Below are 18,732 nucleotides of genomic sequence, written 5' to 3'. Positions count from 1 at the left end.
AGATGGTGACAGAATATCTGAAAGAAGCTGTATGCTAATGTGCTCTATATCTTTTGGTGTTACAGAGCAGAAGAATCTGTATCAGATGATGACAAAAGGAGGTAGGTCCTGTACTGGCTTAATTTGGAATTGATTGCACTAAGTTTTGCTGCTGGCTGTACATCCTTCTTTTCCTCCTAAGCCCCACCAATGTCATCAGAGCAAAGAAAAGAGTAGGAAATCTCAGGTAGAACCCCAAATAGATGATAGTGCTCCACCCTGTTAGTGTGCTGGGGCAGGGAGCTTTGCAATAAGACAAACACATTATCTCACAGTTGTAGGTGATCTGGTCCATAATGTCCAGTGACCTCTGCCTTCCCACCAGCCCTGCCACAGATGGCATTAGCACCTGTGGGAGTTCTCCGCTGGGCTAGAAATTGAAGGGAAGTGTGACTCCATCATCAAACACACAAGAAATCAACTCAGATCCCCAGGGATGTGATTCGTTTAGTACTTAATGGGTCAGAGCAGCTACCTCCAGGCATGGCAGAAATTTTTAAGTCCCCCATTTTCCACCCCCTTGTGTCAGTCCCTGCTTTTCATACAGGTCTTAGAGCCAGAAAGTACACTCTGTAAGGGTATGAGAGGGAGAAGGTTGGGCCATGAAAATACCAAATACTATTATGTTTCTTTCTACTAACAGTCTTCTCCACATGTGGCCCTAAGGAGGGAGATGCAGATCCTGTTTATTAATGAGGAGAGGTGGAAGTGTTGTTTAATTGGTGTGCATTGTCTGAAGAGACTTGCTTCAGCGGTCTCAGTATTGGGGCACTGCTATCAGACTGACTGTCTGCTGGAATTGGTGTCTAGGAAAAACTGTGCAGGTGGGGTTTATTGTCACAAGACAGGTGGAATTTAATGAAAAATAATGGGAACTTGAATGAAATACTCATTTCACAGCCTTAGGTCCCACTTGTAAGTAACAGCCAGCCTGAGGAGTTTTTTTCCCCCCATAGCTGTGGGAAAGGAGGGCTCTTCTAAGGATGCTTCTTCAGAGGTGCATCCTCTCTGACCGTGCATGGTTTTTGTAATGTCATTGCATGACACTGATGTTATAGGAAGAAGTGTTCCAATTAAGCTGTGTTGTTTCTTAATTTTTTTCCCTCAAATCAGGAACTACGGTGGTGTGTATGTTGGTCTGCCATCAGATGCGGCTGCCATGGTTTCCAGTCAGACGAAAGCTGCACCGAAAGGTATCGGAAGGTTGTGTATTGTATTTCTCCTGCTTTCTCAGTTTAATTTTATCTAGCAAGATGTATTTATCCTTTAAAAATCAATGATTACTTCAGACAGACCAACCAGCCTTGGTCCCTCTTGAGGCTGTGAGGCTATTTATAATCGTCAAAGTGATTGCTCCCATTTATTTAAGTTCTAACATACCTACTTTTGTCGAAGGATCATAGAGCAGATGCTGTCAGGGTAGTACATTGTCTTCTGAACAGCTTCTTCATGCTCTGAGTGGTGTGAGAATTCAAAGAAAACAAAACCCTGTTAGGATTAAGAGGTTATGATACATGCACTTGCAGGGCCTTGGCAGTATTTTTAGATTTGAAGGTGTTTACTTGCATTGAGGTGAATTCCAGTAATAACAGTTAGTAAGTGCTTGCTTTCAGGTTTATTTCTGTTCTTATATGAAACCCAGTGCAAACTGTTTCTTTTCCATGTTATGTTTTTAAACAGTGGGAAAAACATTCATTTTATAGGTACTTAAAGACAAGTCATAAACATATTTATGAAATCGTGTAATATTTTTCAGATTTAATACAACAAAATGCTGCTGTCACTTACGTACACCACAGAGCTAAGTCACTGACTGGAGCTTCCAAAATGTGCTGCAAAACAAAAAAATGAAGAAAAATAACACTAGTTACCATAATAATAGTATTTGTCTTTGGAACAGTAGTACCTCTGTCGCATGCTTTGTTAAACCATGTTCTAAATTGGTTATATGTTACAATGTTTTAACCATCTTTACCTTTTGTTTTCTGATTAAGATTAGAAGGAAATAAACACAGCAAGATCCAAACAGCTGGAGGTATGGTATGGCTTAATTAACATTATGTCTTTGGGATGTATTAGTTGGAAAGAAACCAGGTGGTGATGCTCCCTGAGATATGGGGTGGTCTGGGAATCGCCTGGTGGCGTTCTCAGCGGCAGCGTAACTCTTCTGAAGGCCAAACCAGGGTGTCAGTGCTGCAGACAGAAATCAGACAGTGGGTAAAGTCACCTTCTCGATGAGAAGTGTGAAGCAAGGGAGCCCCATATAACCTCATTTGGGAATGAATAAAAATCAGATGTCCTTGTGCTCACCTTCAACCACACCACAGCTGGTCCTGCAGCAGTACCGAGACAAAACGTTTCCCAGGAATAAAGAGTTTGCAGTCAGAATACTCCATTTTGGGGCCACTCTGATGAACAAAGAGAGGCACCCACAAAGTCACACACTGGAGCTTTCTTCCAGTTATGAGAGAATCTGTAGTGCTCCATTCTCTGCTGGCTACGACAGGACAGGGAAAATTGATAGGCTCTATTTCTGAATAAAAGTTTCAACTAATTAATTAAAAGAAGGTTTTTTTTCTTTTCTTCGTGCCTGAAGAAAAACAAAACAATCTAATCTTCCATTCAGAATGTGAACCGAACAAACATTGGCAAGTGTTTAGCTGGTAGGGAGGGGGAATTATAAAGCTGCCAACGCTTTCCATAGAAAGAAAAAACGTTTCCTAATTTAGATGAAGAACCAGAAGCAGTTCTGGCTGGTCTCGGTGCTGGATGCAGGGCCAGCAGAGCAGAACATGGCTATACTTGTTGCTTTTAGTCATGGGAATGGTGAAAGCTCCCTGGGCTCTGCTAGGAGCACTCATATACAGGGAGACATGCAGTTGGTCATCACACGTAATTTCAGTAACCCAGCTGAGATGTCTGAGCTGGGAACATTGACACCCTTGATCTGAGCAAGGCCGAGGCACTTTCTTGGGGTTGAAGCTTTCCATTCATGGTCGATGACTGGAGTCTGAATTAATTGTTTAGGTGCTTTAATTGAATGCCTGAGGTTGGGTGGAATTGATCTCTTTACTTTTTTTTTCTTTCTTTCTATTCAAAATAGTTGAAAGTGCATTTTGGCTTCATTGCTGTAAGATCAGGGAGTGGCTGCTGATTCAGGCTGCAAAAGCTTTGCACAGATGAACACCTTTAAACCTGCAAAGGGGCTTGTGAACTCCAAGAGTTTATGTGCTTGTGTGTCTGGAGGGCATATGCCACAAATATCAGCTTCTACCACAATCCTATTTCATGCTTTATGTATAGAGTTACTGTATAGCTTTACCAGTTCAGTTAAATCTGTTCATCCCTTTTTCTTTTTCTTTTTCTTTTTTTTTTTTTTAGCAGTCTTCTGCAAAGACCATTTGCCAGTGCTTTAGCGAGAGTTGTCTTTCTGCTGAAGATTTTTATATTTACATAGCCTTCCAGAGAGCAAAACAGATCAGAGCACCAAAAAATCTAAACTGTTGCAAGTTCCAACTACGGGTAAAGCTTAAAGTACAACATTGAATCAGTTTGCTATGATGGTTGCATTATGGAAACCTCCTGCTGTTCTCCAGTGAAAACGAAATTAAGGAACTCGTGGATGTTTCTGCACAAGAGCTAACTTTGATGATCTGCAACTTATTTCTCTGTGGCCATATTGCAGATTTCATCAGCTATCAGCTACGCTTCGTATATTTTCTCCAGCAATTTTTGATAGATTTTATATAGAAAATCATTACTCCTGTCCACTTAATAGTTCCTATGGTAGGTTCCTATAAATTTATTGTTAATTTACTTCAGAGTAATATATTTGACAGGTTTGCATCTTTTTGGTAATATTGCAAATTTTACTATTTTTGCTGTGAAAACTTTAGAATGAAATAAGTGTAAGACCATTGGGCTCTTTATAATTGCTACCATCACTTTTATACAGTGAAATTAATATTAGTGTTTAATTTTCACCTTTTAAAAAGATAATGCTCGAGGAAATTTATTTAAATAAGGACAGTGTATTTCATCATAATATGTATGTCTGTTTTTATTTTCTTCAGCTTTATCTCTTTTATAAAGCATTACGTGGAAAAAAATACTAATGAAACAAACTATTATGTTGTCTTCCGTTCTATGTGATATTACAGAAACATTTCCTTGCATAAGGATGAAGTGATGGTATTGTCAGAGATAACTGAACTAAACTCCAGTGTGGTGTCCTCTTGAAATGTAGGGGAGTTTTGATCTCTATTTGAGTTTTGTGTTCCTGACTTATCTCCTAGCATCTCAAATATGGAAAATTGTAACAGAATGAGTGTGGTTATTACTTCAGCAAATTGTTGTATTAAGTAATGGATGGGACACTTTAAAATTTGTTACATTTATAACAACTGCAGGTTCCTCACTAAACATAAAACAGATTGTACATTTCCATATAGCTGAACAAGTATTTAAACTGTTAAAGCATTTTACATAATTCTTTAGTCAAACTTTTTAATAGGCCATGGTGTTATACGCTTAAAAAAAAATCCATATTCATGTTTTACAGTAGATCAGTGACCACTCTTAAAATTAAAAGAAAAAGCAAAATTTAGACATAAAGCAGTGAAACACTGAGAACCCTAAAATTCCTGCCCATTTCACCAGTATCTATTAAGACAAACAACAAATGGCTGTGATTTCCAGTATCTTGCACATCTAGTTTTAAAATATGTGGTAGTTTATATGGTGTGAGGTCTGTAAAAAGAAGTACTTAAAAGTACTCCATGCTTGCCCTCTTTTTAAGTGTTTGTGGCAATATTTACTGCTGTTCTCCAGAACACTGCTTCTTGCCTATCAACACTTTCAAGTCTCCAGCTCCGAAAGACAAATACGCAGCTCATACTTGACCCCTTCAACCTAGAACCAAGATGAAATTAACTTGAAGATTAAATATCTCAGTATGAATGAATGTCTGTAAATTACACTTGAAGACTCTTGTTCTTACAAGCCAAATTAATGAGAACTCAAATACCACTGGGTAATAAACACGTAGGTTTGCTTCCCACCTGCTTACGATAGCATAAGGATATAGTTTCCACATTACATGTTCCACAAATGGTTTGAACAGCACAAATTTATTTAGCAGAAATCAGTAAGGCCCATGTCTGACCTAACCATGTTTGCCTTTCCCAAAAGAAAAAGCAAAACACGAAAAAGCAGTTGTCCTAAGATGGATACATCATAGTTCAGCTAGTGCTCAAAATGACGATGATAGACACTACTAATCTCCCCAGTTATGTCCACTTCTATCCTTTGCTTGCTGGGAAGAATCATCAAAAAGAGGGACTGGGCTAAATTCAAATAGCACTTGTTCTGCTGTTGACATCTGAACCCCATGTGTGGGCTGAGGAAAGTAAGTGGTGATCTTTAATGAATAGCTCCTAGGAGTTGGTGTTGGGACAGTTGCAAAGTACTTTTTCTTGTTTTACATCATCACCTAATTTTTCCTGTGCAGAGTTGCAGAGAAATGAGGAGCAAATTACAGAATTGGCTTCTTAATGATTCATCCCCTGAATGTGTGGGAGGTATGGTGGTTTCTTTCTTAATATTTTTGTTCCTCTGCATCTTTTCATCTCAAAAACTTACTGATCAACTGTCAAGTGTTTCAGTATCATGGGCTGAAGCCTCTGCAATAGATCTGCATTCATTTATGCCATGCAGGGCTGTACTCATCAAACTGAAGAGCTCGGGCCATGGCCTTGTCTTAAATTTGCAGGCTCTTGTCTTTTGTTTTCTCAAGGACCTGGAGTTGTAGAAACTGTATGACAAGACAATGTATTCTGTCTTTGCCAAACTCCACTTAGGGAACTGATTTTCTGTTCATCAAAATTCCTCTATGGTGAGCCTCTAGCATTTCTTAAGCCTTTACTAATAAGAGCACATGACATTTCATGGAGAAATGAGTAAACTCTTTCAAAACGTACGATCTATGGATATTTCTGTTAGGAGGAGGAACATAAAAGAAACCCTATATGCCAGCTGACAGCTGTGTATTTGATGGCATCCTTGGAAGATATTTAGGCACTCAGTGATGGTTCAATGTGAGAATGCAAACAGAACACAAGAAGCCATTGAATGGCAGAGCTATTATTGAGGAATATACTTTGTTTTTTGTCAAAGTGTCTTGAATTGCCATTTGTTAAGAAGGGACATTTAAATGTTGGGGCTGTGATACTATTTCCTTTGCAGTTGTCACTCTTTCTCCAGCCAAAGCTGAGAAAGTATCTTTTCACTCTGGAAATACTTTAGCAAAGACAGTGGATTCAGGCTTTATAATCTCATATGCTCCAGTTTGGGATTATTTGACCGCTTGGAAATATTATGCTTGAAGTCACATAGCTCAGCTCAGACAATTGAATCTTGAAAAATTCTATGCCACTGAAGCATAAGATTGAAACTAGTTTGTGATTAGCTTAAAAACAGTTCAGATTCTTACTGGATGGAAATTTTGGTCTTGTTGTGCAAACTATTCCACCTAGAAGACATCTGTTCCTTTGAATTACACTGATGAGACAGTTTATTTTTTTTGTTTTTTTCTTAATGCAGAACCTGGGGCTTAGCTGTAAGGACTCAGCTTCTCAGTATCTGGGTGGTCCAGGTGGAGATGCTGTCCATCCTGTGTGTGCCATCCATGTTGCAGTGTAGTTCAGAGGATGTGGCATGGCTTTAAACTTCTGTGTTGCTCAAGCATTAGATCCATCACTAAGAAGGTTGCAGACAACCTGGTAAAGCCCAGTGTAAAACATTACATAGAACTCAGTTAGGATTTATTCACTAGGAGTGAAATCCTCTCATAACAGAGTCAACACAAGGCTGAAGCTGCAGAAGAACGTAAAGTTGAAGTTTGTCTCTAATGGACGCAAACACGAAGTACTAATTTACTTGATTTCATCCTACATCTCTAGCAAAGGAGTCTGTGCTGTATCAGATTATGGTTGAAATGGCATTAGTTTTTTTAGTAACTCACTAGCATATTGTTCTCTTTCACCCACACAAGTCTAGTGATTCTCAATAATCATGCTTCCTAAGCAGTTGGTGAGTCACTACAGATCTGTTTTCTGCAAAGTAGCCCTCTGTTTTGTTCCCATGGTGATCAGAAGTGACAATTATTACAGACTGCTACTACAGTTCCTCTATTGCCTGTTCCCACTAAAGAAGCTCTTATCTGCTTATAGTTCCTTGGAGTTTTGCAGTACAGCATCATCACTTCCTATTGACAGCAATTTGAGCACTTCAGGTGAATTGGCTTTGTGGAGAACATGCTGGAGGAGGGTGATTTGCAGAGTATTTTTGTTTTGCAATGCATTTAGAAACATACCAAGAAAATAATGGCTCTGTAAACTTTCCACAAAGCAATGGTGTGCCAGTATTGCAGGAAATCTTTTGAGGCTGGGCTAAATGATTCAACTTTTATTTTAACACCAAACGTGCAGATAACTTAGATTAATCATAATAAGAGCAATTTCATTTTACGTGATCTGGCAATTTTTGCTGTAATGTTAGAGTTTTCAAACATAGGAATATTTACCAGACAGCAGAAACCTGCCTGTGAGTGTTTAGAATGGCTGTTACCCACGCTGTAGGAACTCATGTATACATGAGCACTTAACCTGATCGTGAGCAAGTGCCTATAGGTGAAGATAGGACCCTGCCTGTGAAACTGATCATTCCATGAAGCACAGTGAAACTTCTTAAACCAAGTCTCATTAGCTTAACTGTACTGAGAAAAGAATGAGAAAGATACCATGGGGTGGAGCATGCATGAAATGGATTTAGTGTGCCAGAAAGGAAGAAGTCCATGGGAGGAAGAGGATTATATTATTATGCAGTAAAGATAGATGCAGAAGGAGGTTAGGAACTGAAAATGACGTAAAAAAGGAAATAGTTTAATTAAGTATCTGCTCCGTTTCTCTGTGATTCTCATCTGTTGAAAATATAGCAAGAAGTAGACTTCTCTTTTTTTTTTTTTTATGCCCAACGCAATAAGTCCATGAACCTTATATGTCCTTTTGTGTGGTACTAGGATATATAAATATCCTACCTTCTCTTTCAAACTGTGTTCCGTTTGCTTACATCTCTCTATGCAGACCTGAGCTTCTAGTTGCTTTGGAATTTTACACCATGTTTGAAAAACAACTTAGTAGGCTGAGAAAATACACAAGATGTAAAAATCATTAACAGGTACAGTACAATAATAGATTATAGAACATGCAGAAAAGAAACAAGAGCTTAATCTGGAAAACAAAGCAGAGTTAGAAACAAAGCTTTGGCTTAGTTATGACATATTTTACATGTCTCATAACCAATGGATCACTATGCAAGTGATTAGTTTGGATCACAGCACCCTTATCAATGTTCTGGGAATTAGCAGCCCACTTACAGAGTTCTGTTTCTGGTCTTTGATTCCAGTGTTAAAGGAGAGGGCAGTAATGTGAAAACCTAAATTCCACCCTTAGCCATCATTGCCCATGTTTTATTTGCCAAATCTCAGTGTTGGCTGCAGGATGGCTTCAGCTCTATAAAAGCTAAGCTCATTGGGTTCTTACTGTGAGACTATGATTCAGAGCAACATGTTAATTGGAGACAGGTCATTTTCAATAACTGTTTTGTGGGGGATGCCAGACTGGAGGAAAATGTAAGACTTTATTGGAGCTAAAGAGGTATTCAAGTTTTGGAGAGAGTCCATGTTGTGTCACTACCAAACTCTACTTGACAGAACACAAACATAGCACCACATTCATAAATAAATAAAATCTGAGAGGTAACGCACACCTTTCAGCTTCAATCTATTATCATATTTATGGTTATGTATTACTGGACACTGACCACAACTTTGAGCTGTGAATATCTTCTGCCAGCTAGGTTTGTGTTCCCAAAATGTTATTGCAGTAAGAAAAAAATTTGGAAGGATTCCCACTACCTGGTTTTCCATAGGAGCCTTACATGCTTTTGGGAAATCAGCCAAAAAATTTTTATAAAATTAGAAGATTTAATTAGATCTTAATGTTTAAATGGTATTAACTTGAGCAAACTCCAAGTATCTGGTTATTATAATGATGTACTTCATCTTCGAACACTTGCAAGAAACCAGTTGCTTACTTCTTCTTCCTCTTCCAAATTGTGGGTTAGTTTAATAAATAAATGATTAAATTCTTTTACTGTTCTATCAAAGGAACTGCTTTGGATCATCAGATAAAAGGAAACCATTTTTGGCAGGAAATTAATTTGTAGTAAGGAAACTGTGCCAGCCAGGGGAGATGGATCTTGTATAAATTCTAAATTCTGTTTAATAGAATGAATAAGAGTTGGAGTACTTGCCCAGCACTGTTAAAGAGTCTTTGTTCAAAACATCATTGTTTGCATAACAATTACTTATTGAGAAACCCAAGATTTCCAGTGAAAAGAACCTTGAAAAACTCTAATTGGAAAATAATTTTTGATTTATGACAGTAACTTGCCAAGAGCAGCATTATATTTTTTCCTTCAAATTTGAAGAGGAAGCCAATTTCTCATCTGAACCAGTAAGGTACACAAGCAACTCATCCTTCACAATTGCAGACAATCCTCATTCAGAGATACAGGAAAAAAATGTAAATGGTATCGACTAATTCTATCATAGAGACATATACGTTTCTACACTTCAAATGAATATACCCCCCCCCTCAACGAATTAGACTAGATTAGACTAGTCTAATCATATCTCCTACTTTCAGGTATTTTTCATGTATTTTATTAAAGCATGATCTTATTCCTCCATTTTTATCTTTTTTTTTTTTTAATCTTTTTTTTCTTCTTTTTTCACTTTGGCTGAAATAATCCATGTTAAAAAATATTTATGATATCTTTGTTATAAGCATTTCTAATCTGTAGTAATTTTCCAAGCCTCTTGCACTATCCTCCCCCCTCCTTTATTTATTTATTTATTTATTTATTTATTTATTTATTTATTTATTTATTTTGTAATCTTGAACACAGCCTCTGGCATAAAACTCTGCCACAGACCAAGTTTTACCTGAACAGCTGGATTTGCACCTTTACTCAGATGAGCACTGCAAGTAGGTGCCACTGGAGAACATTTTACCCTGAACACTTCACTACTCAACTATTTTTTTCAGCTTTAGGTAAAACATGGATAATGTTTGGTTGTTCTCTAAGTGGAGCTTTTACTGCACATATATCATCTTGGGATTTGGACTGCCATGGTTTTAGGAGTCATTTGTTCCTCAGTACAGGGTCTTAAAACTTCATCTTACCCCCAGCATATCTCCTTAAGCTGTGTCTTTGGACAAGCAGTTTCGTGCTGCAAAGTTGGAATGCACAAAATGATGGGAAAGTATTTCCATCGCATTCCAGTTTGAGCAGTGATGTGCAAAACAAGAGTAAACAGTAGTAGGAAATTAGGTGAGAAGATGACTTTGCAACATTGCATAATCTCTTTGAAGAGGCTTGACACGTTGACGGAAAGTGCAAGGTGATAAGAATCAGGTCCTGTGATTCACTATCATAAAGACCTGTATTAGACATTGCAAATTATAGTGGGCTCTCTTTTACTGTCATTGCAGTTGCCTCCAAGTAGTTGCAGTCTCACATAATTTCACCTGCAGACCTCCGCAGCTTGTAACGGAAATTACTTCCAGTTGACTGTGGCTGACCATTTGACCCCCAGAGATTTATTTATTTTTGGCCTAGATCACAGGGTATGTCTGATGTGCACAGAGTATAGCTCACCACAGTCTGAAAACTTCCACTTTTCATCATGCTGGTTTTGTCACGTGGCTCTGCAGTGCACCTTTGTGGAGTCTACCAGTATAAATAGTCGAAGTAGTTTGAAATAGCCAGCTGTTAGGTTCGTGGGGCAGGAGGACACCTCCATGACATACTCCTGGTGATCCTACTGTCTTCTTTGCACTATGGCTAAGATACGGTGGTGTCACACCCACTGAAGGACGAACTGTATGCTATCCCCAGGTGGGCTGTACCAGGCCATATCCCCCCAGTGACAGAAGACCAGTGCAAAGAACCCTGCTGCGCTGGAGGGGCTGGCCTTGTCGTCAGCTGGCTCAAGTCTTAAATAGCGTTGGGATTTGTTTGTCTGCTTTCCTTGCTCTCTTAGCAGCAAAGCCCAAGTGACTGCACTGAGTTTCCTTTTATGTGCCTCCTGAGCAAGCCTTACGTTCAGAGCTGTGCTGGTGACAATCAAATTAATCACAGCCCCATCGGCAGCTGAGCTTCGAGCTATCCTGGCAGCGTCAGAGGGGGCAGGCTGTAGCCTGGGATGTCAGAATAAATCCTTGTCCAAAGTAGGTCAGCAAACTGTGCCTGGCCTTGAGAAACACCTTTGTTCAAAGACAGCAAATTTGTTGGTCTTGCTGGAGATCAGTTTCTTCAAATGTCTTTCGTGGGAAAGAATCCTACAGACCTGTATGGAAACGCTGAGTCCCTGGAGTCTGAACCCTCTGGCAGAACTGTACAGAAAAAATGTTCTGAACAAAGAGAATCCCAAAGGCTTATTCAAAAGTCCTAAAAATGCATGAGGGAGGAATCCTTTCGAAAGAGTCTTGCTACACCTCTGTTGTCCTCATTTCTGTAATGTTCAATTGTTTCTTTCCTTAAAAGATGTCTTAAATTTTAATTTTACAGTACCCATACATATAATTGTAGCAGCTAAAGTTTACCTGTTCCAAAATACTTATTTAAAATTTTGAAAAGAGTTACTCAATGTATATTATTCTGATTTCTGGGAAATTGCTGTAATTAATTAATCACTTCCACAGCTTGTGGTTGTTTACTTTTCACTATAAGGTTTAGTTTTAATGTATGGACTCAGATGCTGGTATTAAAATGGCAAGTTGTCACATTCTGCAAAATATTTAGCAATGACAGTGTAAACTGTACTGCTTGTCACTTTGTCACTGCTTGTGGCAAAGTTATAGTTCATGGACATTGTTTAAAAATCAAATAATTTTAAATAACTTTGCTTCTTATGGAGCTTGTAGGTCAAATCTGAAAGACACTAGAGCCTATAAAAATACTGGCTCTGGGCTACTTCAGATTCTCATGAAAGCCATAAAATATGTCTCTCAGTTGTTTATTTTTTTTTTTTTCCTATGATGAAATCTGTGCTATTGTCCAGTTTCAAGGTGACTCGTTATAGCCCTGTTCTAGCCTCTCTACAGATGCTACTGTGATTCTGCAATAAAAGAGGCAATCAGCCGTTTCTGGGTGCTCTGTAAAGTCTTTAAAGCAAGAGAGTTTAAAATAAATGTTTGCATCCTGGTGTGTTTTTAGTGCACTCTGGGCACTTCTAGACTATAAATAAGATCAAAAGATTCACTCAATCTTGTTCATCCTCTCCCTCAACAAACATTCAAAAAATTAAAGAATGCCAAAATTAAGCTTCCTGATACATCCTGATGCATCATGATACGTTAAAAAAAAATTAAAAAAAAATCACATTCTATTTTTTTTTCACAGGATACATGCTAAAATAGACTAACCTAAGTAGATATGTACGAATATTTTCCATCAAAATTTGGCAAATCTTTGTTTGTTCATTGTATCATTGCTTTGGACCAGTTTGTTTCCCAGGAATAAACTTTCTTGTAATGCCTACACAAGTTAGACAATAAAAATGTCATTTTTTTAATCTCTTCCGAGGTAAACACTTATCTTTGAACTACTAAAAGCTGGTTCTTGGTCACCCAAAGGTGGTCTTATAACTGAGGGCACTGGGATTATCAATTGCTGTCTAAAGTTCAGAATAAAAAGGTCAAACATCCAGTTTGATCAATCTCAAGTTATTCTGCTTAGTCTTTATTGTAATTTACTAGAAACTAAAAAGTTTTCATCATGCTGCTATGGGTTAAAATGGGTTAAAATAGTGTACATGGAGGCGGATACCCTTACTGCTTCTCAAAAACAAGCATAGGTACATCAAGAGAGATGAGGCATCCGAAAAGAAACACGGTACCTGCCTTTGGATAGACAGGAACTGCTTGGGAGCATGATGTAAAAATCTAAAGTTTTCCTAACCAGCAAAATAAGGAGCCTGTAAAAACAGTTAATTTAGAGAGTTATTTTCTCTGTCTTTTTTGTTATTGTTTTTGTTATTGTTACTTAAAGCCTAGCTACTTGTGGAAGAAAGCCAAAAGTACACAACTGCTATTTTTCAGCAGGTTCTCTGGTTGCTTTTGATTTTTATTGTTTATCTGATTTCAGAACTAAAAATAGACATGAGAGACTGGGAATCAGAAACTCCAGTCTTGACTATGCCACAGGCTTGTTAGTCTTGGCTAAATCACTCGGGCTGAAGCCTTCAAAAACAGTTTTCAAATTTGAGTGCCCAAGCAGATAGCCTTTGTTCTGATAACATCTCAGCACTCCTTCCCCAACAAAAGGCAAGAGCTTGTAGTGGTGAGCATGTTCCTGAGGCTCTTGGTACCACCAGCGAGGTGGGGTTGCCTGCACACTGCCTGAGTGGTTCTAGCAAGGGCCTGAGTCTACGTCTCAGCCCTCTCCCTCCTTACTGTCTCCTCCTTATGTCTGTGACCATGCCCAAGAAATGCAGCCCCAAGGGGTTGTGCATCAGCTGGAGAACAGGGATGTAGTGATGAAAGAAGGTGAAGGAGGGGGATTTTGGAGGTGAGCAGAAAAGCAAGAGCATGTTACAGTGATGTTGATTAATTGCTGTTTGTTGAAGTGCTGTTCCCTGCACTTCTTCAGTGAAAATTACTCTTTTCTAGATGGAGAAAGAATCAGTAGCTTGGCTTCATTATGAACGCTGAGAAACACTGAGAAGCATTACTCATGTTAGCAAAACAGCTTTTTGTTCTTTTTTTTTTTTTTTTTCCCCTTGTTAAAAGCCTCAGAACCTGTGACTGCTTCCAGTAATAGTTTGGAAATAAGTTGTGGTGGTTTTTTTTGTTTTGTTTTTGTTTTTTTCTTTGAGGAAAAATAAATAATCCATGATTTCATTCCCTGCTCAAACGCAACTGTAGGACTCCTTTCATGAATTCCCCCACCATGTTCATAGCCCAGCTGAGGACAGAGCAGCAGGCACAGAGAACCATGCAAGCTGACCCACAGCTCTGCATGTTGCAGGCAATGCTTTTTTGACTCAGAGTTCGTCTCTTTTAATTTGCCAGAGCTAATACCAACCATGCCCACTTTCTGGGTTGAACAGCTGCCAGTGCACCTGTGCAGAAGGCCCTGGCACCAGCATGCTTGCATGTTTTTTTGATGTTTTTTTTTTAGCAAAATTCCAAGTGTTGCAAGGACACAGAGTGAGTTTTTCACACAGTGAGATATGACTAAATAAAAAGCTTGCTTGATCTCATTTGAGACTGTCTCTTTTCCCCGTAGTAGATGCACTTCCTGGTGACATATGTGTTTGAGCAGATCAATCTCTTTTGACTCTATGGGCAACTGAGTCAAGTCACTCTGCTTGTCACTGCTCCCAAACTGTTCAGACCAGGCTGTGCAGAGGCCCAGCCTGAGAAAACAAACAAACAAACAAAAACAAGCAAAGAAACCCAAAACCTCCAGTGTCACAAAAATCCATATTTAACCTTGTTTTGCCCAAGAAAATGTGTGAATTTTGTGATCAAGCTTTGCTGAGAAGGAAAGGTTTAATTTGGACAAAAGGCTTGTTCATTCCCCTTTGTGACTGCAAAAAGGATCAATGACAGAGGTAAGTAAGATACTGGTGTCTCCCGTATGTCTGACCATGGATCTCTTAGGTCCTTGTTTTAGCATCAGATGTTTTTCTTCTTGCATTCACACCCTCTAGCTGATAAACTTGTACTGCTACAAGGGAGCAACCAGCTCTTGCTGGGCTGGGGGCTTGAACACAGGGATGTGGCTGGGCTTCCGCAGGGCACAGCAGCAGTTGTCTTTCCAGGGCCTTAACTTCACTATTGCAGGCAGCTGCAGCCTTGGACAGGAAAAGCCATTCACAGAGATGGCAAAAATAGGAGAGATCCCAGCACGCTTCCATGCTCTGTGCTTGTTATCAGACCCATCAGACTCCAGCGAGGGACCATGACGTGTTGAATGGCAGCTGAGCAGTAGGAGCCAAGGCCTTTTCATGAAGTCTCCCATGGTGACCAGCCTTGCCAAGGCCCTTACTTTCTGGAAAGATTTTCTTTTTTCCTTTCCTGAGGTACTTTGAAGGGGAGGATCTTGTGGTGTTCTCTGAAGACCGAAGACTTGGGGCCAGCAGGTGGCACAAAGTGAACGTTGGAGAGACAAGGGTTATCTCCTCTCCAGAGAAGCCCCAGTAGGAAAGGTATTATGGTGTGAGGGAAAAGCATCACATGAGCATGCAGAGAACACATTGAGGGAGAAAGGCAGCAAAGAAATGCTGGAGAACATCAGGAGGTTCAAAGTACGTGGCTGAGTTCATGGTCTGTGAGGGAAAATGGGAAAATCAGGGGCATACCATGGCCATCTGAGTTTGTAAAAGGCACTATAGATCTGTGGTAGGATTTCAGGTGCAGGTGCCAGGGAAGGGATGTGGGACAGACATTATGGAAAAAATGAATTCAGCAGCAGTCACCTCAGAATATTTGCAGGCTCTGAAACTTCTTCCTTTGACATCTACTATTGCCAGGAAAATCCTGAACTGTTTCTACAGCGGACACATTTCAGGTATATGGAGCAGAGGATATACAGGCTGTTGGCTTGACTGCGGTTAAAGTGGCAGGGCGGCTTTCTGGACAGGGAAAGGGAACCAGACATGGGCAAGTGGAAGCTTCATGCTGCAAAAAAACCTCACTTGGAAAGGCATCAGCATGCACCTGTGTAGGATTCCCCACCAGAGAGCAGCCTTGCTCCAGCAATGGTGGGTTTGCTTTCCTGCTGCTGGACACGGCTCCTGCAGCTCTCCGGTTCTGCTTGGACAAGGGAGCAATGGGGTTGCTCACAGAGGAAAAATGACCATATAGAGCCTCGATTTTCTCCTTGTAGCTGAGGAATGGCAAAATTCGGTAAAAAAAAAAAAAAAAAAAAAAAAGAGAGAGAGAGAGAGTAATGTGAGAAAAAAAAAAGTATTTTAAATGGAAACTGTGTGCAAGGGAGGTGGAATGTAGAGTTAACTTATTTGTGAAGGTCATCTATCTATATATATTCAAGGCTCACCCATAGCATGAGAAAATTAGAGTTCATTACATCGTACAGTTTCTATCATAAGATTTAAAACTATTAGTCCTGCAAGCAGTGCAGTGTACTAATTTCAATGTCTAATGTAAGGCACTTGGGCCTGACCATCGGAGGTGCAGGTCACCCAAGTGTAATTGAGCTCAGCTGAGGTCTGGGCCATTGAAATCAACACGATCTGCTGTCTCTAATTATGGCCCTGAACGGAGGTATCCCAACAAAAGGGAGCGCTACTTAAAAGTCTGGCTAACAAAAGTATTTGAGACCATGTGGTTAGTTGGGGATGAGTCTGAACTGGACCTGATTGTAGCCAGCTGCTGATCCCACATGCTGTGAACTGGCAAAGTTGCTTTTCCCAAGGGGCCGGTGAAGTATGTTCAGTGTACAGTCAATGTTTCCTTTACAGTCTATGTTTCCCTCTCCTCCAGGGGTTGAAATGTCAGGGAGAGATGCCATTTTTCTGCAGAGAGAAAAGCAAGAGCTGTCTCCTAGTGCAGGATGGGTCCCTTTGAAGCAGCCCTGCTACTTCAGAGGGTGGTCAGCCTGAAGGGCTGTGAAACTGCATTACTATTGCATAGCCCATTGCTCAGACCTGTACTAGAGCCCAGTTATCCACCACAGTCACTAGCAATAACAAAAAGAGAAAAAAAAAAAAAAGGCAAAAAAGACATTAGGGAGACCCTGAAGGCACTAGTGGGCCTTACCAGCCCTGACTGGTTTCATCTGAAACTCCACCCACACCATGGGCCTACTTCAGCAGGCCCAAGGCTTGTGGCTTGTCCTTGAGCTGGGTTGTTGGTGGGTCTGTCTCTAGCCCTGTCTCTGGGCTACAGGCTGGACCTTCTCAGTGCTGTATTGTGGCCCTGGCCTGTTTGCTCCTGGTTGGATACCCTGGTACTGGCTTGCCCCTTGCTGTGCTATCAAAACAGCCCATTACCAGCCTTGCTCTCCATGCCCAGCCCTGTGGGGCTGCAACCCGTGGTGAATGCCTGTCTGTGCAGGGCCAACATTGACACCTGGCTTGTCCCCTGTCCTGTGTGGCAGCCCTGCATATCTCACTGGCAGAGTGCTGGTTTTGTCCTACCTTTGTCCAATTGATGTCTGCATGGTGTGTCTCCCCTTTAGCTTGTGGGGCCTCCTATGCTGACATTTCCCTGGCTTTTTCAGCTCTGAAATCTGTGCACTAAATATACTTGCTGAAATATGAGCCTTCTGCCAATGGGGAAGGGATAAAAATAAGGCCGTTGTCCTTCTGTTGTGCATGGATCCAAACACTATTTAGAAAGGGGTCCTATAACAAAGTGCTACTTTCCTTTTTTTTGAGCTTTGCAGTAATAGGATACAACCAAGTGATGAGTCAGGCTGTAGTGTTTTGGACGGGAGCTACTATTTTCATTACTCTGTCTTACCTTATAGTAACACTTCGTTAGGAAACGTACTGGCATGTCAGAACCAGCGGGTTCACTTAGCAGGCCAGCAGCAAGGTAGCAGAGCACCCAGAAAACTTGTGATCATTGTGTCTTTGATGCAGACCCATTTTTGCCTGCTGGAAGACTAAGAGGTTACAAAATCATTGTAAAGCATCATGTGCTTTGTGCTGTAGACACTTCTCCATAATTAACTAACACATGCTGCTGGTTCATTTCTCGTGAGCAGGTACTTAAGGCTCATTCTTCATTTGGGCTAGATTTGAAGTGGCATCTTGAAGTAAGAAAATGACAGCCATGATTCCTTGACCCACTCAGCTCTTCTTGGTAGCTGAAGGGTTGTTCCTCCTTCAAACGCTTCCCATCACCTCTGACATCTAATCTCTTAAAGAAGCCAGGCTATTTCAGTCAGTTTTCAGTATGCATTTAGTGGTATTAGGGAAAATAAATATGCCAGCAGGAGAATTCCACACTCTGAAACAGAAAAAGAATGAACATAAATACTTGGGGTGATACTTCCATAGCAATAACAAAGAATTCCAGAAAATGATTCCTTCTGCATCAGCACAGATTAAACATTTCATTTGTCTTGGTCTATTTTAAATCTATCAAAGGGAATGGATGACCAGGCTTATGGAGCTTCAGTGCATGTATTTCAGTGCATGAAGAGCTGTGTCGCTGCAAAGCCTTTCCAACCACTTTAGTTATATTTCAGAATCCTGCACGCACTGCCAGTCACAGGTTTTATTCTGGTTGCTCTTAGGAGTGACTTATGCATACAGAGTGCTACACATCCCAGGGCACTTTAAAGAATTGCAGTTATTCACATCGTTCCATCAGCTGTCATGCTGTGCAGGACTTGGCCTAAAGTGCATTTTCAATGCATCAATAAACCCAGAAGCGCAACAAAAACAAACCTGGAAGAAGAATATACAGATTCATTTATCATTTACTGTGCAGGCCTGAGACAGAGAGAATAACAGATGGTAGCTGTGTTGCCCAGTGATGTGTTGGAGGATGTTTAAATACCTTTGAGTGCACATGCCTGTGCAGGATG

General features: G+C 40.2%; 1 protein-coding gene across 13 annotated transcripts in view; it reads left to right on the top strand.

Moving 5' to 3' along the window:
- Positions 1 to 12,710, top strand: part of LOC308188188 (overexpressed in colon carcinoma 1 protein homolog) — a 32,146-nt gene extending 19,436 nt beyond the window's left edge. For 2 of the 13 annotated variants that reach the window (XM_080576976.1, XM_080576983.1), the window contains 4 exons: positions 3 to 101; positions 1,153 to 1,232; positions 2,039 to 2,074; positions 3,421 to 12,710. In XM_080576976.1, coding sequence (XP_080433102.1) covers positions 3 to 101; positions 1,153 to 1,232; positions 2,039 to 2,074; positions 3,421 to 3,585 — 380 coding nt within the window. In that variant the 3' untranslated portion in view covers positions 3,586 to 12,710. The other 11 variants (XR_013945215.1, XM_080576982.1, XM_080576988.1 and 8 more) reach the window with 11 other exon arrangements.
- Positions 12,711 to 18,732: the final 6,022 nt, after the last annotated feature.

The sequence above is a fragment of the Anser brachyrhynchus genome, assembly GCF_964034855.1.
Source record: "Anser brachyrhynchus genome assembly, chromosome: 1".
NCBI lineage: Eukaryota > Metazoa > Chordata > Aves > Anseriformes > Anatidae > Anser > Anser brachyrhynchus.
This window is presented reverse-complemented; position numbering and strand designations above follow the sequence as displayed.